Here is a 26,993-nt window from a genome sequence, read left to right on the forward strand (position 1 = left end):
TCACTTTGTCTGACAAAGGGGCTGATCCTGTCACTATGATCACCCACTCAGATGAATTCTCGGACTATCCCAACATACCTAGGTTTTGACCCCCTCTAAGGATCTCACTGATTGGCATATCAAAGACAGCCCAATCCGACACCTAGTGTAGTATCATAATCGAGTCTAGGGATCAGGTGTAACATTCCAGTTTTGCCCATCTATCTCCAAGGTCCAGGGCAATACCGAAATTATGGTCCGGTTCAGGGTTTGAAGAAAACCCACACTACATGTACCTCAGGTCTCACCCTGGCAGCTGAGACAGGCCACCCCAACCAACTTGGCAGCACATCAGTGTCAGCCTTGGCAGGATAAATCTCCCCAAATCTATCCAACGGCTGTGAAGATTCTAAACTAACACGAGCCTCATATGTGTCCTGTTTAAGTGTATTACACAGAAACACACCATAATAACATGAATCAAATATGTACTTTATTCATTTACATTAAATGTCATAATGTACATCATTCTGATTGAAGCTAAGGGCATACACTGTCTAACAGCTCCCACTTGCACTTAGGTCCAATCTGGTATAAGTCGGAGTCCTGTGCTTTCCACGTGTTTCTGAAACACTTTCTGTGTCAATGGCTTAGTCAATGGGTCTGCTACATTTTCCGTTGATGCTACCTTTTAACATCAATCTCCCGTAGATCCAGTGTTGTCACACAACAGTGGAATGGGTGATGTGTTGAGTTCCAAATTCCAGAATGAACACCTTCATTCATTAGGTAGCCTCACTTATGGCAATGTGTTCGGCTTGGGTTGTGGACTGTTATTCTTACTACTTAGGACCCCTGTTTGCTGCTCTTCCAGCTAACAACACACGATCCTATCGTGTAGATACAGCCAGATGTAGACTTTCTATCATCTGGATCTGATTGGAAATCGGCATTAGTATACCCCTAGATCTGTAGTGAACTACCATCGAATACCAGACAAAACTCTTTTGTCCTTTGAAGTTATTTTAGTATGTTTTTCACAGCATTCCAATGCTCCTGCCCTAGGTTTGACTGGAACCTGCTTACCCCACTCACTGCCTGAGAGATATCAGGACGAGTGCACAGCATGGCATACATGATGCTCTCTACGGCTAAAGCATAGAGAACGTCCTTCATGCCCTCAATCTCTTCGGGAGTCTTGGGAGACATACCCTTAGAGAGAGTGACTCCATGCCTGAAATTAACATTTCCTTTCTTGGAGTTCTCCATGCTGTATCTCTTGAATACTCAATGTAAGCAGATTGGGATAATCCTTTTATCCTCTTCGATCTATCTCTATAGAGCCGAAGACCCAGTATGTAGGAGGCTTCTCCAAGATCTTTCATGGAGAATTGCTATGAAAGTCATACTTTCACCGTAGCCAACATTCCTACATCATTCCCAATGAGTAGAATGTCATCTACATACAGAACCAAGAACGTAACCTTATCCCCACTGGATTTCCTGTAAACACAGGGTTCATCCGGATTTTGCTCAAAGTCAAACTTTTTGACGGTAGAGTCAAACCGAATGTTCCAACTCCTAGAAGCTTGCTTAAGATCATATATGGATTGTTTTAATTTACATACCATGTGTTCCTGACCTATAGCTATGAAACCTTGCGGTTGCTGCATATAGGTATATTCACTAAGATCTCCATTCAAGAACGCAATTTTGACATCCATTTGCCAAATTTCGTAATCATGGCACGCTGCTACAGCTAGCAGGATCATAATGGATTTAAGCATGGCCACCGGCGAAAAGGTCTCCTCATAATCGATTCCTTCTTTCTGAGTGTACCCTTTTGCCACAAGTCGAGCTTTGTAGGTCTCAACCTTACCATCGGGGCCCTTCTTCCTCTTATAGATCCATTTGCAACCAATTGCTTTTACCCCGGAGGTGGATCTACTAGAGTCCAGACTCCATTGGTCTCCATTGAGTCCATCTCAGCTCTCATGGCATTTACCCACTTCAAGGAGTTTATGTCCAACATAGCTTCCATATAAGTCACGGGATCCTCTTCACTAGTCATGGCTTCCACCAAGTAACTGTCCTGGTCATAGCCAAAACGAACTGGAGACCTGGAAACCCAGGTAGATCTTCTAGGTTGGTCATTAACTGGAGTTTGTGGGACATCTTTCCACTACCCCTGAGCTCTCCTCATCAAGAACAACTTCTTGACGATGATTGTTCAGGATGTAATCACCTTCCAAGAAATGGGCATTTCGACTACAGAACACCTTCTGTTCTCCTAGGTCATAGAATAAGTAACCCACAGAACCTTTGGGGGAGCCTATGAATAGGCAACGGCTGGTCTTGGATTCCAATTTGTCCGCACTCGTTCTTTTAACATGTGCTGGACAACCCCAAATCTTTAAGTGTCTCACACTTGGTTTCTTACCCGTCTAAAGCTCATAGGGAGTCTTCGGAACTGATTTGGTTGGAACCCGATTCAGCACGTATATCGCGGTCTCTAATGCGTAACCCCCAAAAGGATGTGGGTAACTCTGAGTGTACGAGAAGTGATCGGACCATATCCAATAAAGTCTGGTTCCTCCTCTCTAGCACACCATTTAGCTGTGGTGTAGCTGGAGGAGCTAGTTGTGATACTATCCCATTGTCCTTTAAGTAGTCCCTGAATTTGCCAGAGAGATACTCGCCACCTCGATCCGATCGAAGGGTCTTAATTTCTCTCCCTAACTGCTTCTTGACCTCTTGTCTGAACTCTCTGAACTTTTCAAAGGATTCAGACTTATGTCTCATTAGGTACACGTAACCATACCGTGAGTGATCATCGGTAAATGTTATGAAATAAACGTGGTGGTTACATGTCCTAACACTCATGGGACCACATGCATCAGTATGTATAAGGTCAAGCGTGCCTGTACATCTTTCAGGCTTGCCGTTAAATGGTCGTTTCGTCAGTTAGAAAATCCAAAGGACCATCCTTTACAAACCTTGTGATACGATCTATGTTGATGTGGCCAAGTCGGTAATGCCACAGGCACATGGGATTAACTGTATCATGAGTTCTTTTCTTGGAGATATCATTCGACGTAGTTTCGGTTACGTTAGTTTCCAGAGAATGATGGAGAACGTAGAGACCATTCTCAAGTTCTCCATATGCAAGGAATTTGTTATTCCTTTTGATAGTAATCACATTACTAAAGAGACCAAAATAACCATCCGCACATTGTTTTGAAACAGAAATCAAATTTCTTCTCAAATTAGCTACATAAAGACAATCTTTTAATGTAATTATTCATTTTCTGAAATACAATTCTACAGTCCCTATGGTTGTAGTTGCAACGCTTGCAGAAGTCCCCAAATAAAGAATCACTTCACCGTCACTCAATCTTCTGCTTGTCCTGAACCCCTGCAGTGAGTTACACGCATGAGTTGAAGCCCCAGAGTCAATACACCAAGAAGCAGAAGTTACCAACAAATTGGTTTCTATGACAAAGGATTTGAAATTACCTTGTTTCTTGAACTCCAGATATTGAGGACAGTTCCTCTTCCAGTGGTCGGCCTGCTTGCAGAAGTGACAAGCATCTGGTGCTTTGTTCTTCCTCTGCCTTTTGGACTTAGTAGCTTTCTTCTGAGGCTTTTTCTTTGCCTACCTCTTCTTCTTGCCCGATTTACCAGCTTCAACAAGCATGGCAATGGGCTCATCCTTCTTGATCAGTTCCTCGGCCCTCTGCAACATATTGTTGAGTTCCTGGATGCTAACATTTAGCTTATTCGTGTTGTAGTTCATGATGAACTGATTGAAAGGAGGCAAAGAATTTAGGATGGCGTTAACCTTGGTGACAAGATCAAGCCCAGATCCAAGAGCCTCAAGTTCATTGATGTATCCCATCATCTTAAGACAATGGTCATGAACTTGCTGGTTCTTGGACATCTGCGCGGTCATGAACTGTTTCAAGACCTTCTGACGAGTAGAACGATTCTGCTCCTCATACATCGTCCTCAGACTATCCAAGATATCCTTGGACAATTCGATCTGATCGAACTGTCGTTGAATCAGATTATCTAAGGAGGTTATGATGTAGCAGCAGGCAAGAAAATTTTTCTCTTCCCATTCTTGATAGTCCCTCCTACGGGCCTCAGAAGCCCTATCACCCAGACGATCCAGAGCAGGGTTTTTAGCTACTTTGCCCAATTCTTCAGACGTCAGGACCAGCATAAGGTTACGATACCAGTCTTTTTAGCTTGGGCCCTTAAGTTTGTTGTCGTCCAACAATTTAGCGAATTGTCCGTTTGCAATTTCTAATAAAAAGCAAATATTAGTCCACAACCTTATTTGATTCATGTTATCTACATAGATATGGCTTTTAATCTATGTTCCATTTCCATTTATTCATCTCCGAGATTTCGCTCCTATCTCAGTGACGGAGACTGCCAATTATGTCTCTGGAAATGAGAGAAATCATATAGGATGCATGGAGCCAACTGTTTCAGCTGCATAACCCCACCACCTTTCTATGAAAGATCATATCCACTCATCTTATGAGCTTTCCCTTTGGCCTCTTTCAGACAAGGTTCATTGCCATTTTATGTTAAACCTTTCTGTCCAGTGAGTGCTCACCCATCATATTCGTGAACGCCAAGGTACCGTGAGAGAGTTCCATTTTAGGATAGGCCCCTCCCACATCGGTCTATGACGCCCCTATCATCTTATGAAACAATCCAACAGATCCAACAGTAAATGGATAGCCCAATTTTATGGTGTGTTTCCTCATTACTGAATGACTCATCTTCATGCTAATGATGGAAGGCCTTTAGAGAGTTCATCATTTGAATCTCCCTATCACATGCACTCATATTTCAGTGGAGGGAACAAAATATTACGCCCTAGTTTAATTTAGGTCAAACCAAAGTGGCTCCCACTGACTTTCATAAAGCCAGATTTAGGTGAGCCCTAAACGGCTAGGGTTCCGCACGGTTCCTCTTGGGGAGGTGTGGGGCCCACCACGAAGGGAGATCATCCAATGATCTTTAGGGACACCATGGCAATGATGTGCATTCAGCCATGGTGTGCGCAAGAGCCACTATCGTTTGAGCATGGGCCAAGCACTTATGGCCCATGAACGTTGCACATCACACATCCATACATCACATGCAAGAACAACATAATTGATCAAATCAATTAATAACTGTAAAACCCATAATTATCAATAATATCACTGATTAATATTATCTAGGTGTATGGGCTGAATTGCAAAGAACAGTTCGGCCCATATACTTTTATGCTGAAAATGGGCTAAAGCAGTTTAACACATTAAAACTGGGTTTTACAGGTGTGGGCTGAATTGCATCTTGCAATTAACCATCAACTCCTGGACCCATGAGTGAAAAAATAGGGCTGAGAACAGCTCCCACCGAACCACAGATTCGGTTCAACCAGTTTGGTCCAATCTGGTTCGAATGGGTCTAGGGTTTGATTTTTAACATGATCTGAAATTAAATTACTGAAACAAGACATTCAAGAATCAGTAGGAGGGCTGTTCGTAGGACTGCTACCCTGGAAAAGTTAGATCGCAGCATGCAGTTTCCAAAACTGCAAATCGCAGATGAACGAACCCTAATCTGCGAAAATCTCCTCCTTGCGTTTTCTGCTTCAATTTCGAATGGAATAAAATAGAAAACCTAATTTTTATTAATATTACATCAAATTGAATTCCTATACATTTTGTCTAAAATATAAAAAAAAATTATTTACAGACCAAGAATGTAAAAGAACAGCAAAAACGCAGATTTCTTGCGCCATTAACGATTTCGATCTCCACTGTACGAACAGCCCAAAAATCAAGAAAAATATGCAGAACAATTCTAAATATAATTCAGATTTATAAATATTTAATTTCAGATCAGTCGCCCAAAATCTGGGAACCGATTTCCCAGAAAATCGTTAATCTACGCAAATCGGGTAAAATGCCTTCTGCCCATTTGTGCAGTTCCAAATCAGGTTAATTTTGGTTCAAGATTTGAACCTGGCTCTGATACCAGTGAAGGGATGAGAGATCCATCATATGGATGGCCGAACCCTATAGGAAGGTTGGGCGAAATTTCAAAAATTTCTCTCTCCCACGTGGGAATCACATGCCCTATTTTAGAAAACTGCATTTTCAAGGATCAATCTTGAACCAAAACCATGCCAGATCTAAAACCAAAAGGGAGTGGATGGTTATACCTGATACGAAGTAACAATAACCTCCAATGAAGGTGTTCACGCCCAAGGATAGATCCAAAGACTACTTCCACCGAAGATGACACGGTGTATGATGAAGCAGAATCAGCAGGATGGCTCTTCAGCAAGAACGTGATGGAGGGCTAGTGAGCACGACTTCAGATTACCTTTTCTGCAAAAAGGTAATATCAAGAACTCTTCTTGATCGCTCCCACAGGTGGAAATCGAATTGGTATGGCGGCAGGAACAGGAGAGAGCAAGAGCAGAAGACAGAAGCAGTCAAACTGTATGCTATCCTCTCTCTTAAATCAGTAGACTGATGGATGATCTGGAGGTTCGCTCTGCTCCTCTATTTATAGCCTTAAAGAGAGGTTCTCCTAATCACATTAGGAGTTTCCTAATCCAAATCTTGTATTTGGATCTGGAATCTCTTTAAGAGATAAGGATAATCCCTCATCTTATCCGCAGATAAAGGTCAGCCCTCCTAATCTAATTAGGAGTTTCCTTGTCCAAATCTCTATTTGGTTCAGCCCAACCTCTGTTACAAGGCCTGGCCGAATTCACTGTAGGAGACAATGAACCCCTGAGTCCATCACCATGGGCTCTTAATGGGCCCAACATTTACACTAAATGGTCCTTGGGTCAAGCCACCTTATAAAAACCCAAGGACTGTGGGCAGATGCAAGATTAGCCCATCAGGTATTACCCTCAATGGTCTTACACTTAACCTCTCAGCCCATAATGATCAAACACTGCCCGACAAGAGAGGACCTCTCCCTCGGCTGCAAGGCACAGTGTTGCATTCTCTACTCACATGGATCCCGGGAATTAAAACCTTTTGCAAACATTTTGAAACCATAATATATATATATATATATATATATATATTTATGTGTGTGTGTGTATAGCTCTATATAAATATATTTTGCAAAACAAATTTCAATGGTTGAAATCAAATGCCGGCAGTTTAGGTTTCCATCAGAGAGAGTGCATCCCCGATCATTCACTTCGTCCGATAAGGGGGTTGATCCTATCACTATGATCACCAACTCAGATGAATTCTCGGACTGTCCCAACATACCCAGGTTTTGACCCCCTCTAAGGATCTCACTGATTGGCATATCAAAGACAGCCCAATCCGACACCTAGTGTAGTATCATAATCGAGTCTAGGGGTTAGGTGTAACATTCCAGTTTTGCCCATCTATCTCCAAGGTCCAGGGCAATACTGGAATTCTGGTCCGGTTCAGAATTTCAAGAAAACCCATACTGCATTTACCTCAGGTCTCACCCTGGCAGCTGAGACGGACCACCCCAACCAACTTGGCGACACATCAGTGTCAACCTTGGCAGGATAAATCTCCCCTGGTCTATCCAACGGCTGTGAAGATTCTAAACTAACACGAGTCTCATATGTGTCCAGTTTAAGGGTATTACATAGAAACACACCAAAATAACATGAATCAAATATGTACTTTATTAATTTACATTAAATGTCATAATGTACATCATTCTGATTGGAGCTAAGGGCATACACTATCTAACACTTTCATTTTAAATTTTGAACCATCAAGTTCCAGCTGTCCTGATCTATTGACAAGGGGCCTGATTTCCTCCTTTTCCTTATTAGACTTACCCTTTAGGGGGTGTTCTTTTTCTGGATTTTGAGAGGGGGGAAAGTTGGTCAATGGGATTTTGATTTCCATTGACCAAAAACCCATGTTCTTTTTTCAGATTTATGTGGAGTTTATTTTCCTGGGTATCACTTACCTGGCAGCTAAATAACTTTCCCATCTTGGGGGAAAGTTGCCAACACTTGAAAGGAACAAAAATGTCCCTTGTAATAATGGATTTTTATGGATAAAATGGTCAATGTCTTATTTACATGGGAAATAAAATAACATGGGTAAATGCACTTACCCGGGTAAATCTTTCCTAGGAAACAATTACCTGGTAAGTGCATTTACCCGGGTAAGTAACTTACCGAAATGCGAACAGGGCCTTAAGGTAACCAACTACAGGCCTCTATTCTGCTCCTTATTTCCTTCAATGCCTCAGCATAGGACCTACCACCAACCTGTGTATATCCTGTACCTTGTTACTTTTCTTTCAAGGTTTCCTTCTCAAGGAATTCCTCTTGCGTGAAAGTTTCTAAGGAGTCAGGAGCCTTCCCCTGTTTGCCACGTAGCCAGTCTCTTTCTACCCATTTGTCTTCCCTTCTTCGAGCTTCAACCCAGAGAGCAGCTTGAATGGCTGCCATTAGCCATACTGAGAAAAACACACCACCATCGGCCACTCTAATCTTCTTGGGAATTTCTTCAGGGCAAATGCAACTGAGACTTGTAGCTGCAGAATGTAGATCCTTGACAAAGAATCCATCTAAGTGTGCCTTGCACAGGACAGCAATTGATTCAAACACTTCATCCCTCCAAAGATGAAAAGGCAGACCCAACAGACGAACCATAATTGAGTCTTCTACAAAAATTTCCTTTGCATTAGCCGAAGGAGACCAGCTATAAACTGTAACTGCACCACACTCTATCTGGAAACAGATTGCCTCAATCTCTAGCTCAACATCTGATACCTCCAACAGTGCTTTACAACTCTCAAATGGAGTTAAAATAGCTGTACTTCTCACTCTCAAATTTTTTACCACCTCCTCTGCTATCCTTTTCCAATCCCATGGTGGCCTACTTATTTTCACAACTAGCCACTTTTCCCAATCCTCCGTTGAAGCATTGACCACCATCCTCCTTTCGCAGTAACCTCCCCCTACTGCCAGGTTCCCTGTTGCCTCCTTTGTATTCAGTAGATGCTTCTCTTCTGACTTCAGCACTGCTGGAGCTTGTGAACCACTTGCCAATGTTCGGAATTCTTTTAGGGTGTCTGAAATCTCCTTCCACCCCTCACCTTTCCTTCCGGGAAGCACACCATCTGCTTCTTCCCTGAGCCAAAATATTCCACCAACGCTAGGAATCTGCCTTTGATATTTGTTCTCCTTTCTGCCACATACCTCCTGTTTCCTTCTACTATAGAATCTTTACAATCTTCCATTGTTTCTTCATTGCTTTGTCCAGAAACTCCCCAAGCCAACCCAACACTTCCTCACCTACCAGAAAGACCATAGTAAACATCATTCCTCTGATTATCAGAGCTGTTTTCCCCTGCACCTTACAGCTCTCAAACAAAAACTGCTTTGCCTCAGCTTTGATTACTCTTCTCCACTTTGCTTCGTTCACAAAACTACTCTTCTCCATTCTGCCTCGTCATTGGTCCTAAGCTACTTGAAGAAGAACAAAAAATTGAACTTAATTTTACACAAAGTAATCCATGTGAAGCCTAATAGGGCCATATAAAACAAAATAGCACAAGTTAGAGAACATGACAAATAAACAATAAAAGTTAGCTTAATGTCAAACAACACTTAGAAGCCCAGAAACTGCTACAAACTCAATGAGTTTGAACTATAACATGGTTAGGTTTGGGCAATAGATCCCCTAAAAACTGAAGAAAACCAAGCCAAGTTTGACCAGCTTTCTGTCTTTCTGAAACTAGCTTCAGCAATCTTCCCCAAAGGATCCTTTCCCACCATCCAGTCAAATTGATTTTGTGATATTAGTACTCTTTGATCTCTCCTCTGACTAACTTTTGTCCTGATCAGATGGTTAAGAACTATTCAGTTATTGTACAGATGGATTGGCTGCTAGCATGTGTGTTTATTTTTAGAATCTGACCTTCTTTGAATTTTGAGGAGGATTTTGTTTTTCGTTTTTCTCTTATTTTATTCCTCAAAGCATTGGTGTCTTGATTTACATCAACGAGGACAACTAAATTAGCAGAAAATAGTTATTTTGGCTAAGCAAACATCTGTGATTTGTATTTTGGCCATTACTTTCTCAAGCATTTGTTAATCATGTGATCTTGAGCTCATTGTCTAGTTAATTCAAAATTCTATCTCAACCAAATCAAGAAGGTTAAACACTTCTTAATGTGGAGTAACTAAATCGACCTTTAGACTTCAGCATTTTAATGAAAATAGCTAATGCACATGCTTCTGTTAAATTAAATTCTTGCTTGATGTCTGATGGGTTTAATTCTTGTGCAGTACTGCTGGTCATGAGGCATCAGGGACTGGGAGCATGAAGTTTTTGATGAATGGGTGTTTACTTTTGGCTACAGCAGATGGCTCTACAGTTGAAATTATTGAGGAAATAGGGGAAGATAACATGGTAAGCTCCATATCATCTAAAATATTCAAGGTCTTCAATAAATTGGTAATTGATCATCCTCTAAATAGATCTTTTGAATTTTCCATCCTTCATTTGTTTCCTACATGTCTTATTGAAGTATTATCTGCAAGTTAGTGCTTCATGAAAATCAGTCCAGGAAGATGTACTAATCCATTTTTGTATGAGAATATGTCATTTTGATACAAGTCATGCAATTTTGTCCCATTAACAAAATTCAGCATTTTTAAAGGGTAAATTACTGGGACCCCCACTGTACTTTGCGCTTGAGGATGAGAAACTTAACCCCCTATACTTTTTTTTTTTTGTGACACTTGCCTATTGTACTTTCATATCATGAAAAAAAAAAAGCCCTTTCATCACAATGATTTTGGACCATTGAACTCATGCCTTGAGATAAGACTAATTTAGGCTATGAAAATGGCAATATATAGTAGATTTGCTTTAATCTCAATCATCCAAATTATGTACTAAGATACAACTAATCTTGGTGATCCAAGAAATTATACGAAATCAAAACAAAAAATCTAGGCTATCAAAAATGGTTTCCTAGAAAATAAATAATTTTGTCCATCCAAACAATGTACCAAGATTGCAACTAATCTCATTCAAGTAAAGGTCCAAATTTTCTAAAAAAAAATCTAAGACAAATAAAGTGATGTACGAAATAACACCTAAAATCTGGGCCATCAGAATAACCTCCTAAGATCATTCAATTCATTCAAACCATCCAAATGGTTTGTCGATATTTCTTTTAACCCATTGATCTTAGGAGACCACTTTAGAGGCTTAGACCTGTTAATTTGGTACCTCTTTTGGATGGGCTAAGTTAGTTAGAATCTTTGTACATGATTTACATGATTTGGGTGGCCGAGATTAATGACTGATCATAGGAGTCCATTTTGATGGTCCAAATCTTTGGCACATTTTGCACATCACTTTATTTAACATAGATTTTTTACAAATTTTGGTGTTTTAATTGACTGAGGTTAGTTGAAATCTTTGTACACTGCTTGGATGGCCAAGATTAATGGATCTAAGCCACTAAAGTGGTCTCCTAACATCATGGGATTAATCTCAACCATCCAAGTGATACCAGGATTTTGATCAAACTAGACCATCCAAATATTGTACCAAGTCAGCCCAAAAATCAAGGCCATCCCAGGTGATGTGCCAAAATTAAACTAAAGATTTGGTTTGTCAAAGTGGTATCCATAAATAAATCAATAGATCTGATCCATCTAAGTGATGTGTGATAGTTTTCATATGGTAGAATATATCATCTCTACCATCAACCAACGTTAGACATCATCAAGTCTCCATTTTTGCTTGAAAAGCATGAAATAACATATTGGCAATTAGGTAATCTTTCCTTCACTGTTAACACTGTCAGGGGGTTCAACATGATATGAAAGTACAAGGTGCTAAGTGGTGCAAAAAGTAGTACCGAGGTCCAAGTGTCACACACCCCAAAGTCCCAGTTATCTGGGGACTTGGGAGGCTTGGGAGGCATAGACTGGGTATGGTCTTAACATTTGGCATTTTTCTGCACAAAGTGGATGCCCTCCAACTTGAACCTGGGTTCTCACACTTGCCAGCCCGGGATTGCACTATTACACCAAGTAATGCCTTAAAAAAGCAAGGTAGATTCTAAATTATGTACTCTTGGAAATGCGTGAGTTAATTCCACTGATTTCTATGACTGATGATTCTCATCAATCTTCTGGATATATGTCCTAGGAAAAATGACTTTGACTAACTTATTCAACATAATTTCCTCCCATTACATTACTGGTCCCACAATTTTCTAGTTAATTCTTATTGTTTCAGATTATCTGTATTTTCACTGCACCAAAATATCTAGTCTAATTGTCTAAAACCATTCTGAAGCTAGCAATTCACCTAGTATTTCTTTGTTTCCTATTTTTATTGCTTACGATTTTTATGATTTTTTTGGTTCAAAAGTTCTTGTGATTATATTTTATCTCTTAGGAATAAATAATGATAATTTCTTTTTCTTTGTTTAGTTTATATTTGGTGCAAAAGTGCATGAAGTGTCAGCTTTACGTGAAAAAGGACATGCCGATAAGGTACCTCTTCAATTTGCACGTGTTGTCAGGTAAGTTTTTTTTTATGTATTTTCCTTGTTCGTTCTTTCATTCCAGTGTATATATACCATTCATTGCCAGATATAAATTTTAAATTTGTCTTCTTTTTTTTTTATAAGTAAAAATAAAAATTTTTATTAAAGAGAAAAAGAAGTTACAGCAGGAGGTGACAAGACATCACCCGAATACAAAGACCAAAATTCAGATTAGAGAACATTCTCCACAATACATATCTAAAAATCCAGGAATTCTCCTAATCTAATGACGAAGTCTTCTCTTTCTGCTTGGCTGAACTCTGGAAGAATCAGCAACCAATCTACCACTGATCTGCCCACAGCAGCAACGATCTTGTCCATGTTGAAAGCTTTATCTTCGAATATCCTTCTGTTCATCTCCTTCCAAATGTTCCAACAGATTGCAAATAGGATACATCTCCATAGCAAATTTACCTTCTTGCTCCCACTCAGCCTGGGCCAAGTAGAAAAGATTTCTGCTGTTAAAGTTGGGTGAAAGTCTGAAGCCCCAAACATGGATCTGAATACTTTCCATAAGAAGCTTGAGAACTTTACAAGATATGAATAGGTGAGTAGCACCCTCTTCCTGCCCCTCACACAGACAACATCTATTAGCCATGCTAAAACCTCTAGATTTCAGATGATCAACTGTCAATACACTGTCCATGGCTACCAGCCAGGCCAAAGCCTCAACTCTTGGGGGGACTGGGTTTTCCCAAATGCCTTTAATATGACTTGAGGCTGAGAGCCATATAGCATGGCTTAACTGCATAGTTGTCAAGGCATTGCCTAGGCGACTAGGCGCCCTTGGTTGGGCGCCTCGCCCAAATGCCTTAACTTTTAGCAACTAGGTGCCCACCTAGGCGACAAAAATGACAAGGCGGGCACCTTTTATAATATCATTTATATTGTTGCATCTTATTAATGTATGTGTTAGTACATTTTATTATATGCTATATATATCAATTATATTTTGTTTTAGTGTTTTACTATTGAAATTTAAAAGATCAAAGGGTTTTGAGAAGAGAAAAAGAAAGAGAAAGAAATGAAATGAAAGGAGAAAGTAACAATAGAATAATAAGTTCTTTTTTCTATTCTCTCTCTAATTAAATAAAACAGAAACTCAATCCTTGTTTTTTTTTCTATTTTACTTTCCATCTTGAATATTTATCATATAAAGTTAATAACCTTCTTTAGCTGCTAATTAATATGAAATTGCTCTGTTAAATACTTATTATAGTAGTATTATTTTTGAAAATAATGAAATTAATATATGTAAAAGATTTTAATCTTTTAGGTGTGATGATTTGCCACATGTTTAGAGGAAATTTAATGTTCTTAATAAAGAGAATTGCTATTTTTCAATTAACATACATGCTGAATGGTATATAAAACTAGGAAGCTAGCCAAAAGTTAGTTTTTCATATTATAAAATTTTTATCACCTAGGCGACCAGGCGACTAGGCGCCTGGTCTGAGACCAAAAGAGAGTGAGGAATATACCTGATACAAAGTAACAGTAACTCCCAACATAGGTGTTCACGCCCAAAGAGAAGACCAAAACCCGCTTCCACTGAAGATGACACAGTGTAGTGAAGCAGGATCAGTAGGATGGTTCCTCAGCAAGAACTTGAATTCTTCAGCAAGAATCGAGCAAGGGCTGGTGAGCACGACTTCATATTGTTTCTTCTACCAAGAAACAATATCAAGAACCTTTCTTGATCAGATCCACAAGTGGAGATCGAATTGGGTAGGGGCGGCAAGAATTGGGGAAGAATTTTGCAATTTGTTGTTGTGAAAATCTGAGGAATTCGCCCCCTATTTATAGCCTTCTTGGATCAGCCTCCTAATCTAATTAGGAGAGAGTTTCCTAATCCAAATCTTATATTTGGATCTGGACTCTTAAATGGATACAACTTATCTTATCCTTTAGCTAATCCTAATCAGTTTAAAAACTAAATTCGCCCCCCTTTAATTAACTAACTTAAGCCCAGTTCGAATTGGGCCTTAGGCCCATTAAGCTTATGTGCTCACTTACTCCTTAACCTGCTGCCCAGTTGGCTCTCTTTGTATGGCATGGGACCCTAACATTGATCTACACATCAGCCACATGGGTTCAGCCTAGCCTCTGTTACAAGGCCTGGCCGAATTCACTATAGGACATAGTGAACCCCTGAGTCCATCACCATGGGCTCTTAATGGGCCCAACATTTACACTAAATGGTCATTGGGTCCAGCTATCTTATAAAGGCCCAAAGACTGTGGGAAGATGTAAGATTAGCCCATCAGGTATTACCCTCAATGGTCTTACACTTAACCTCTCAACCCTTAATGATCAAACACTACCCGACAAGAGAGGACCTCTCCCTCGGCTGTAAGGTACAGTGCTGCACCCTCTACTCACATGGATCCCGAGAATTAAAACCTTTTGCAAACATTTTGAAACCATATCATGTGATGTGTGGATGTTTGATGTGCTGCAACCATGGGCCATAAGCACTTGGCCCATGATGTTTCGTTAGTGGCTCTTGCGTACACCATGGTTGAATGCACATCATTGCCATGGTGTCCCCTAAGGTCATTGGATGACCCCTCCTTGCATGGTGGGCCCCTCAACCCTGAAAAAGGGATGCATGCGGAAACCCTAGCTGATTTAGGCCCACCAAAAATCTAACTTTATGAAAGTCAGTGGGAGCCACTTTGGTTTGACCTAAATTAGAACTAGGGCATAATTTGTTCCCTCCGGTAATATGAGTGCATGTGATAGGGTGATCCATATGATGGACTATCTAAAGGCCTTCCGTCATTAGCACGATGAAGGGTTCTTCAGTAATGAGGAAACGCACCATAAAATTGGGCTATCCATTTGCTGTTGGATCTGTTAGAGTGTTTCATAAGATGATAGGAGCGTCATAGACCGATGAGGGAGGGGCTTCACCAGAAAATGGGAACTCTCTCACGGTACCTTGGCGTAACCTGAATATGATGGGTGAGCACTCACTGGACAGAAAGGTTTACTTGAAAATGACTTTGAACCTTGTCTGACAAAGGCCAAAGGGAAACTCATATGATGAGTGGATGTGATCTGTCACAGAAAGGTGGTGGGGTTATGCAGCTAAAACAGTTGGCTCCATGCACCCTATGTGATTTCCCACATTTCCAGAGACATTTCGCCGTCTCCATCATTGAGATAGGAGGGAAATCTCAAAGATGAACAAATGGAAATGGAACATAGATTAAAAGCCATATCTATACAGGTAACATGAATCAAACTAAGGTTGTGGACTAACGTTTGGCTGTTTTACCAAAAAATGGCAAACAGACAATTTGCTAAGTTGCTTGACGACAACAAGCTTAAGGGCCCAAACTATGCCGACTGGTACAGAAACCTTATGCTGGTCCTGACTTCAGAAAAACTAGATAAGGTGGCAAAGAATCTTGCATCGGATCATCCGGGAGACAGGGCTTCAGAAGCCCACAGGAGGGAATACCAAGAATGGGAGGAGAAAAATTCCTTAGCCCATTGCTATATCATAGCCTCTTTGGATAATCCGAAACAGAGGTAGTTCGATCAGATCGAACTCGCCAATGACATATTGGATAGTCTAAAGACTGTACGAAGAGCAGAACCGTTCTACTCGACAAAAGGTCCTGAAGCAATTCATGACCGCGCAAATGACCAAGGGGCAGCAAGTTCATGACCATTGTCTCCGGATGATGGGTTACATTAACGAGCTGGAGGCCCTTGGGTCCGGGCTGGATCTGGTCACACAGATAATTGTCATTCTTAACTCCTTGTCTCCGTCCTTCAATCCGTTCATAATGAATTACAATATGAACAAGCTAAATGTCAGCGTTCAAGAGCTCAGCAACATGTTGCAATGGGCCGAGGAACTGATTAGAAAGGATGAGCTGATAGCCATGCTTGTTGAAACTGGCAAATCTGGCAAGAAGAGGAGGGCAAAGAGGAAACCCTAGAAAAAGGCCACTAAGTCTAAGAAACAAAAGAAAGACAAGGCATCCGATGCCTGTCACTGGAAGAGAATTGTCCTGCCTACCTGGAACCTAAGAAAGGTACTTTCGAAACTTGTGTCATGGAAACTAATTTATTAGTGACTTCTGTGTCCTAGTGTGTTGACTCTGGGGCTTCAACTCATGCGTGTAACTCACTGCAGGGGTTCAAAGTAAGCAGAAGGCTGAGTGAAGGAGAGGTGACACTTTACTTGGGGACTTTTGTAAATGTTGCAGCTACGGCGATAGGAACCGTAGAATTAAGTTTTAGAGAAGGGATTCTTGTACTGAAAGAATGTCTTTTACAAAATCTAAGAAGAAATTTGATTTCTGTTTCTAAACTGTGTGTGGATGGATATACTGTCTCTTTTAGTAATGTGATTACTATCAAAAGGAACAAAAAATTCATCGCATGCGGGGAACTGGAGAACGGTCTCTATGTTCTACATCCTTTTCTAGAAACTAACTTAACCGAAACTACGTCGGTCGAAATCCCCAAGAAAATGACTCGTGACATAGTCAGTCCTACGTGCCTACGGCATTACCAACTTGGCCACATCGGTATTGACCGAATCACAAGATTGGTAAAGGATGGTCCTTTGGGTTTTCTAACCGTAGAAAACCTTCCCACTTGTGAGTCTTGCCTTAGAGGCAAGATGACAAAGCGGCCATTTAACGGTAAGCCTGAAAGATGTACAGGCACACTTGACCTTATACATACTGATGTATGTGGTCCCCTGAGTGTCAGAACACGTAACCAACACGTGTACTTCATCACTTTTACCGATGATTTCTCACGATATGGTTACGTGTACCTGATGAGACATAAATCCGAATCCTTTGAAAAGTTCAAAGAGTTCAGACAAGAGGTCGAGAAATAGTTACGGAGAGAAATTAAGGCCCTTAGATCAGATCGAGGTGGAAAGTATCTCTCTGACGAATTCAGGGACTACTTGAAAGCCAATGGGATTATCTCACATTTATCTCCTCCCGCAACACCCCAGCTTAACGGTGTTTTAGAGAGGAGGAATAGGACATTGCTAGACATGGTCCGGTCACTTTTCACATGCTCGGAATTGGCCACATCCTTTTGGGGATATGCCTTAGAGACCGCAATTTACGTGTTGAATCGGGTTCCAACCAAATCGGTTCCGAAAACTCCATACGAACTATGGACCGGAAAGAAACCAAGTGTCAGATACTTGAAGATTTGGGGTTGTCCTTCGCACGTTAAAAGAACGAGTGTGGACAAGTTGGAATCCAATACCAGTCGTTGCCTATTTGTAGGTTACCCAAAGGACTCAGTGGGTTATCTTTTCTATGACCCAAGTGAGCAGAAAGTGTTCTGCAGTCGAAATGCCCTGTTCTTAGAGACGGATTATGTCTTGGACACTCATCGTCAGGAAATAGTTCTTGATGAGGAGAGCTCAGGACCAATGGAAGATGTCCCGCAGGTTCCAGGTAGTGACCAACCTAGAAGATCCACCCGGGTATCCAGGCCACCAATCCGTTATGGTTATGACCAGGATAGTTACTTGGTGGAAGCCTTGACTAGTGAGGAGCATCTCGTGACTTACGCGGAATCTATGTTGAACATAGATTCCCAGAAGTGGGTGGAGGCCATGAGAGCTGAGATGGACTCGATGGAGGCCAATGGAGTCTGGACTCTAGTAGATCCGCCCTCCGAGGTAGAAGCAATTGGTTGCAAATGGATCTATAAGAGGAAGAAGGGCCCCAATGGCAAGATTGAGACCTACAAAGCTCATTTGGTGGCGAAAGGGTATACTCAGAAAGAAGGCATCAACTATGAGGAAACCTTTTCGCCCGTGGCCATGCTTAAATCCATTAGGATCTTGCTAGCTGTAGCAGCATACCATGACTACGAGATTTGGAAAATGGATGTCAAAACCGCGTTCCTGAATGGAGATCTTAGTGAAGATATCTACATGCAGCAACCGCAAGGCTTCATTGCTACTAGTCAGGAACACATGGTATGTAAACTTAATAGATCCATATATGGATTTAAGCAAGCTTCTAGGAATTGGAACATCCGTTTTGACTCTGTCGTCAAATCGTTTGACTTTGAGCAGAATCTGGTTGAGCCTTGTGTTTACAGGAAGTCCAGTGGGGATAAGGTTGAAGGGATGAGAGATCCATCCCATAGACGCCCAAAGATTGCGGAATAAGGGGCGAATTTCAAAAAAAAAAATTCTCTCCCTTCAATTGGGAATCATATTCCCTATTTAGAAAATCATATTTTCAAGGATCATTCTTGAACCTTAAACTGAACCAGATCTGAAACAAAAGGAGTAGGAGAGAATTATACCTGATACGGAGAAGTAGTATCTCCCAATGGAGGTGTTCACGCCCAAGGAAGGATCCAAAGACTGCTCCCACTGAAGATGGCGCAGTGCAGGATGGAGCAGAATCAGCAGTGTTCTTCTCCAAAAATTCTGTCCTTCGCAAGAATCAGCAGGATGGCATGTGAGCACAGCTTCCTATCAGGGTAACAAGAACAGGGAGGCGGCAAGAGAGTATTCGCAGGGTGCAGAATTCTCTCTTCTTGATTTCAGCACTAAGAAAATCTGATGTCTCTCTCTTAGGCTGCCGCCCCCTTCTTCTTTTGTTAACCTAAAAGATCAGATCCAAATCCCATTAGGAGTTGCTTATCCAAATCATATTTGGATCAGCCTTCTCTTCAGGTGATAAGGATAAACCCTCATCTTATCTACAGATTAGATTAGTTTTCTCCTAATCTCATTAGGAGGCTTCTAGATCTGAATCACATTCAGATCTGGACTCTCTGAGTGGATAGAGTCAAGACTCTATCCTACCTGCTAATCTATCTCAGAATTCGCCCCATTATTAACTAAATAAATAGCCCAGTTCGAAATGGGCTTCAGGCCCATTAAGCTTATGTACTCACTTAACCTTCCTAACTGCTGCCCAGTTGGGCTTCCTTGTATGGCGTGGGACCCAAGCATTGATCTACACATCAGCCACATGGGTGATGCAAGATTAGCCATCAAATAGGCTCTATGGGCCCAACACTTACCCTAAGTGGTCCCTGGGCCAAGCCACCTTGTAACACCCAGGGACTGTGGGCAGATGCAAGATTAGCCCATCAGGTATTATCCTCAATGGTCTTACACTTAACCTCTCAGCCCTTAATGATCATACATTGCCCGACAAGAGAGGACCTCTGCCTCGGCTGCAAGGAACAGTGTTGCACTCTCTACTTATATGGATCCCGGGAATTAAAACCTTTTGCAAACATTTTAGAAACCATAATATATATACTTTTATATCTCATATAAAATACACTTTTCAAAACAAATCTCAACGGTTGAAATCGGCTGCCGGTAGTCTTGGTTTCCATCAGTGAGAGTGCAACCTCGATCATTACCTTTGTCCGATAAAGAGCTGATCCTGTCACTATAATCACCCACTCAGATGAATTCTCGGATTGTCCCAACATACCCAGGTTTTGACCCCCGCTAAGGATCTCACTGATTGGTACATCAAAGACAGCCCAATCCGACACCTAGTGCAGTATCATAATCGAGTCTAGGGGTCGGGTGTAACTTTCCAGTTTTGCCCATCAATCTCCAAGGTCCAGGGCAATACTGGAAATCTGGTCCAGTTCATAGATTCAATTAATCCTACACTGTATGTGCCTAGGGTCTCACCCCGGTAGCTGAGACACGCCACCCCAACCGACTTGGTGGCACTACAGTGTCAGCCTTGTCAGGATAGGTCTCCCCAGACTGATCCACTGGCTGTGAACATTCTAAACTAACACGAGTCTCATTAAGTGTCTAGTTTAAGGGTATTACACAGAAACATACCAAGGGAACATGAATCAAATATGCACTTTTATTCATTTACAATAAACTCATAAAGTACATCATTCTGATTGAAGCTAAGGGCATACAAAACTGTCTAACACTCAGGGGGTTCACTGAGAATTCATCTGAGTGGGTGATCATAGTGACGGGATCAGCCCCTTTGTCGGACAAAGGTAATGATCGGGGATGCACTCTCTCTGATGGAAACCAAACTGCCGGCAGTTGATTTCAATCGTTGGAATTTTGTTTTGCAAAATTTATATATATGATATATACTTATATATGGTTTCAAAATGTTTACAAATGGTTTTAATTCCCGGGATCCATGTAAGTAGAGAGTGCAGCACTGTTCCTTGCAGCTGAGGGAGAGGTCCTCTCTTGTCGGGCAGTGCTTGATCATTATGGGCTGAGAGGTTGAGTGTACGGCCATTTAGGCTAATACCTAATGGGCTAATCTTGCATCTGCCCACAGTCCCTGGGTTTTTATAAGATGGCTTGGCCCAAGGACCACTTAGTGTAAGTGTTGGGCCCATAGGGTCCATGTGATGGGCTCAGTGAAGGGATGAGAGATCCATCGTATGGACGCCCAAATCTTGCGGAATAAAGGGGCGAATTTCAAAAATTTTTCTCTCCCTTCAACTGGGAATCGCATTCTCTATTTAGAAAATCATATTTTCAACGATCAATCTTGAACCATAAATTGAACCAGATCTGAACCAAAAAGAGTAGGAGAGGGTTATACCTGATACGGAGAAATAATATCTCCCAACAAAGGTGTTCACGCCCAAGGAAGGATCCAAAGACTACTCCTACTGAAGATGGCGCAGTGTAGGATGGAGCAGAATCAGCAGTGTTCTTCTCCAAGAACTCTGTCCTTCTCAAGAAACAACAGGATGGCACGTGAGCACAGCTTCCAATCAATTCTTTCACAAAGAACTGATGTCAAGATCGAATCTTGACTTCTCCCACAGAGTTGGAGATCGAACTGAATGTCTGGCGGCTACAGGAAGGAGGCGGCAAGAAAGATTTTTGTAGGGATTGCAGAAATCTTTCTTCTGTGATTTCAGCTCTGAAGAGGATGTGAGTATTTCTTCGATAAAGGCTGCCGCCCCCTTCTTCTTTTGTTAACCTAAAGGATCAGCTCCTAATCCAATTAGGAGTTGCTGATCCAAATAAGATTTGGATCAAAACATCTCTTTAGGTGATAAGGATAAACCTTTATCTTGTATGCAGATTGGATCAACCTTTTCCTAATCTTATTAGGAGGTTTCCAGATCCAAATCACATTTAGATCTAGACTCTCTGAGTGGATAGGGTTAAGGCTCTATCCTATCTGCTGATCCATCTCAGAATTCGCCCATATTTAACTTATTAAATAAGTCCAGTTCGAAATGGTCTTTAGGCCCATTAAGCTTATGAGCTCACTTACCCTTCCTAAGTGCTGCCCAGTTGGGCTTCCTTGTATGGCATGGGACCCAAGCATCGATCTACACATCAGCCACATGGGTTCGGCCTAGCCTTTGTTACAAGGCCTGGCCGAATACACTGCTATGGACAGTGCACCCTTGAAACCCATCAAATGGGCTCTATGGGCCCAACACTTACCCTAAGTGGTCCCTGGGCCAAGCCACCTTGTAACACCCAAGGACTGTGGGTAGGTGCAAGATTAGCCCATCAAGGCATTACCCTCAATGGTCTTACACTTAACCTCTCAGCCCATAATGATCAAACACTGCCCGACAAGAGAGGACCTCTCCCTCGGCTGCAAGGAACAGTGTTGCACTCTCTACTTATATGGATCCCGGGAATTAAAACCTTTTGCAAACATTTTAGAAACCATAATATATATACTTTTATATCTCATATAAAATATACTTTGCAAAACAAATCTTAACGATTGAAATCGGCTACCGGCAGTCTTGGTTTCCATCAGAGAGAGTGCATCCCCGATCATTACCTTTGTCCAACAAAGGCGCTGATCCTGTCACTATGATCACCTACTCAGATGAATTCTCAGACTGTCCCAACATACCCAGGTTTTGACCCCCGCTAAGGATCTCACTGATTGGTACATCAAAGACAGCCCAATCCGACACCTAGTGCAGTATCATAATCAAGTCTAGGGGTCAGGTGTAACTTTCCAGTTTTGCCCATTATTCTCCAAGGTCCAGGGCAATACTGGAAATCTGGTCCAGTTCAAAGATTCAATTAATCCTACACTGCATGTGCCTAGGGTCTCACCTTGGCAGCTGAGACAGGCCACCCCAACCGACTTGGTGGCACAACAGTGTCAGCCTTAACAGGATAGGTCTCCCCAGACCGACCCACTGGCTGTGAACATTCTAAACTAACACGAGTCTCATTAAGTGTCCAGTTTAAGGGTATTACACAGAAACATACCAAGGGAACATTAATCAAATATGTACTTTTATTCATTTACAATAAACTCATAATGTACATCATTCTGATTGAAGCTAAGGGCATACAAAACTATCTAACACTCAGGGGGTTCACTAGGCTTCCCAGTGAATTCGGCTAGGCCTTGTAACAAAGGCTGGGCCGAACCCATGTGGGTGGTGTGTAGATCAATGCTTGGGTCCCACGCCATACAAAGAAGACCAACTGGGCAGCAGTTTGGAAGACTATTGAGCACTTATTACTTAATGGGCCTAAAGCCCATTTCGATCTGGGCTGATTTGATCAGTCACTTAAGGGGGCGGATCTAAGATTAGGATAAGCCCAAAAGATTATCTGATCTGCAGATAAGATTAAGAAGAGTCCTAGTCCAAATACAGATTTGGATAAGGGCAACTCCTGATATGATTAGGAGGTTTTCTTAATCATTAAGAAAGATGAGGAAAAACCCTAATTTCGAATTACTTGAATTCGAACCCTAGGTTTTTCCAAGAGACAACTCTGCATTCTTGAGATAGGATCTCAGAAACCCTTGAGAGGAAAATAGCAGCTCGCCATCTTCTTCTCTAGCATTCTCCTCCAACAGTAGCCGCCACCTTTTCTGCCAGATCGAGTTCTCAGTTTAAGAAAATCAAGAAAGGTTCTTGATTGTACGTGTGGTGCTCACAGTCTTCCATCGAGTTCTTCAAAAGAACCTGGTTCGTGGGACGAACACTACTGGTTTGGCTCCATCATCACTGTGTCATCTTCAGTGGGAGCTGATCTTGGTGTCTTCTTTGGGCGTGAACACCAACTTTGGGAGATATTGCTTCTCTGGATCAGGTATAATCCCTCCCTTGTCTTTTGGTTCAAATCTGGTTTGGTTTGGTTCAAGTAGGATCCTTGAATTTTGATTCTAAAATCAGGGAATACGATTCCCAGTTGGAAGGAAGGTAGAAATTTTTTTAAATTCGCCCACCCATTCTGCAACAGTTTTGGCGTCCATACGATGGATCCTACCATCCCTTTCAAAAGGAACTCCTAATTTGATTAGGAAGGCTGATCTTTATCTGCAAATAAGATAAGGGGTTATCCTTATCACTTAGAGTCCAAATCCAAATAAAAGATTTGGATTAGGAAACTCCTAATGAGATTAGGAAGTTATCTCTTTAAGGCTATAAATAAGAGAGCAGGGCGAACCTCCAAAGATACATTCGCTGAATACAAAGAGAAGATAACACAGTTAGACTGCTCTTGCCTTCTGCTCTTTTTCTTCCTGCTCTTGCCGCCCCACCTTGTTCGATCTCCAGTTCTTGGATTGGATCAAGATTCGATCTTGAAATTGTTTCTTGCCAGAAGAAACAATTTAGAAGATGTGCTCACTGTCCTATTCGATTCTTGCTGAAGAATCACTAGTTCTCGGTGAAGAACTACCTGCTGATCCTGCCTCATCATAAGCTATGTCATCTTTAGTGGAGGGAGGATTTGGTACACTCTTTGGGCGTGAACACCTACGTTGGGAGGAGCATTCTTGCGTGGATTCCGTATCAGGTATATCTCTCCCTTGTTTTGTTCCAGATTTGGTCCGGTTTGGTTACAAGAACGAATCTTGAAAATGCAGTTTTCTAAATTGGGAATAGGATTCCCGGATAGGAGTAAAGAAATTTTTGAAATTTCGCCCAACCTTCCTGCAGGGTTCGACCATCCATATGATGGATCTCCCGTCCCTTCAATGATAGTTTTAGGATGATCAAATCTCTCACAAAACAGAAAAATTAAGAGAATAGGACAATAGGAGATGGAGGAATGTCACCTCTCCTGAATTAAGCATGGAATAACATTAAAATTAATACTAGGCCTTCAATGTAGTTGCAACACAAGCAAATTCTTGAGTCACACCCAAGACAAATAGTTAAGAAAAGATTCATTTAAATTTTAATAATAAACTATCTCATATTTATAAGATCATATATAGAATCCCTTTCATTAATCTTTAAGAAATTGAAATTAGAAACTAACCATAATTTGGATTTTCTCATTCCTGAAGAACTAAAAAAATTTCTATAAATACAGTCCAATCCTTTACAAGTTTGGCATGAAACTATAAAAGGAAAAGTAGAAAACAACTTACATGAATCAATATGTATCAAAGTAATACCATACATTTGAACAATAAGACCAGAGAGCATGTTACTCATAGGAAAGAAAAATGGATTTATGGATTGAATCAAATATGAAGTCAGTTATAACAAAAGCATATGGTTATTGAGGAACAATCAGTGTACTTTAGTCATAATATCAAATTTTCTAAAAGTTGAGAGGCAGAGAATCATATTACCACTTCATTAACTGTCCATAAATCAGTCAAAAACTCTTTTTGACTTTGAATTGCATAGACTTTAACTTGTTAACTAGATAATGAATAACCAATGTGATGGCACCAAAATATTAGCTTCTGTATGTTCTGTATCATCTAGACTAATTCACGACATGTTTTTTCTTGTTGCATTAATTAACATCTTCAATAATGTCCATTTATCATCTTGGTAAGTATGTATGCATTCCATTGTTCCTTTTCTTGGTTGAATCTGTCATGTGCTTTCTTTGATTCAGTTAAGGCCATGTCAGTGTTCATTCTCTTTCATATGAATTTCACCATTTAAGATCATTTTTATGTTTTAACATTATTCCTATCAAGGTTCAACCAAGATAGAATAGTTGCTTATAAATGCCAATTGGGGCCTTTAGGTAACTTTGGAAGTTTCATAGCTGCTTTCTCAAACCCAATTAGGGAAATTCTAGAATGGGACTTATATAATCAATTTACTAAATTCCCAAATGGTTTGATTATGCCTGAATACCTGTCACACCAATTGTGGTGGGGGGGAGTCTTGATCTGCACATCACATTCTCAAAATATACAATTGTAATGCCTAGTGGTTCATGGATTTTATCAAAGTCATAGGATATTGAGAGAAAATAATTACTAAGAAGGATGGAATAAGAGAAGGAATTTTATACCAATTTGTTGGTAACATGCGCACTCATTGGCCTGATTGCATGTGGGGATACTACATGCAACAACTGGTAACATGTATATAATTTAGCAGGTAGTTGAGATATTTAATTCACATTTCCAATTGATCCTTTTGCAAAATTCCCTCTAGGATGGTTCGGGAAGGTTATTTTGGCTTCAAAGATTACTTCCAATCATTATGTGACACAGTGGAGGGTGATGGTGATTTCTTTCTTCTTGGTGATGATTTTACAAGTTATCTGGAAGCACAGGTAGACTTTGTTTTCCTTTGGAACTCTCCATCCCATTAGTGTGTTTTCTCTTACCCAAAATGGATTGGAAGTTGAAATCTAACACAAGTCAACTGTAGGCTGCTGCTGACAGAGCGTTTGTTGATCAAGAGAGATGGACTCGGATGAGTATTCTCTGCACTGCTGGCTCTGGAAGATTTAGCAGTGATAGAACAATGGAAGAATATGCAGAGAAGACGTGGGACATTGAGCCATGTAAGTGTCCCATTTGATCACTAACTTTCCCACATTAGGAATATAAGAAGGGAAGCTAACGACTACTTTCTTAATCTGCTCCCTGCATCTCAATTCGCAAGTACCAATTTCTCTACCACTGTGAAATAGTCCTCCATCTGTCTGTCAAAGCTTAACAAAGTTCAATAAGCTCCTTAGCAGCATTGTAATGTTGATCGCCATTAATAAACGATGTCAAAGCTGCATATGTAAATATACTTAATTTATTTCCCCATGTTAATTTCTAGTCTGATACCAAGTACGAGCATCAAATTGGATGATATGTTGATATCCTCAAGTCCTTGACATATTTTTATATGGAACTTGACCAATGTATGACTAGAGGTTACTATACAATACTATAAGAGAGACTTAGTAGAGATGCAGTTGTCTTTGAACAATGATGGTACCTTTCAGGGATTAGAAGCTGTTGGATTTTGGGAGGGTTTTTATGGTAATTGTCGGAGGGATGAATAATATACTGTTTACGGTCAATTTTCTTTGTTATTCGCCTTGACTCAGCTGCAAAACCATGATTGAATGTCAGTCCAACCCAATCCAATCAGAAGGCAGGAGCATGTACTGTTTCAAATTTGCTGTCTATAACGGTTTCTTTGAGGTAGAA

General features: G+C 40.9%; 1 protein-coding gene across 3 annotated transcripts in view; it reads left to right on the top strand.

The window, feature by feature from the left end:
- LOC104589098 (uncharacterized) overlaps window positions 1-26,748 on the top strand; it is a 116,542-nt gene extending 89,794 nt beyond the window's left edge. For all 3 annotated transcript variants that reach the window (XM_088894229.1, XM_088894230.1, XM_088894231.1), the window contains 4 exons: window positions 10,313-10,436; window positions 12,482-12,573; window positions 25,996-26,116; window positions 26,215-26,748. In XM_088894229.1, the coding sequence (XP_088750355.1) occupies window positions 10,313-10,436; window positions 12,482-12,573; window positions 25,996-26,116; window positions 26,215-26,367 (490 nt within the window). In that variant the 3' untranslated portion in view covers window positions 26,368-26,748. The remainder of the gene's footprint in view (window positions 1-10,312; window positions 10,437-12,481; window positions 12,574-25,995; window positions 26,117-26,214) is intronic.
- Window positions 26,749-26,993: the final 245 nt, after the last annotated feature.

This window comes from Nelumbo nucifera, chromosome 1 (assembly GCF_055504915.1).
Source record: "Nelumbo nucifera cultivar China Antique chromosome 1, China Antique-T2T, whole genome shotgun sequence".
Classification (NCBI taxonomy): Eukaryota; Viridiplantae; Streptophyta; class Magnoliopsida; order Proteales; family Nelumbonaceae; genus Nelumbo; species Nelumbo nucifera.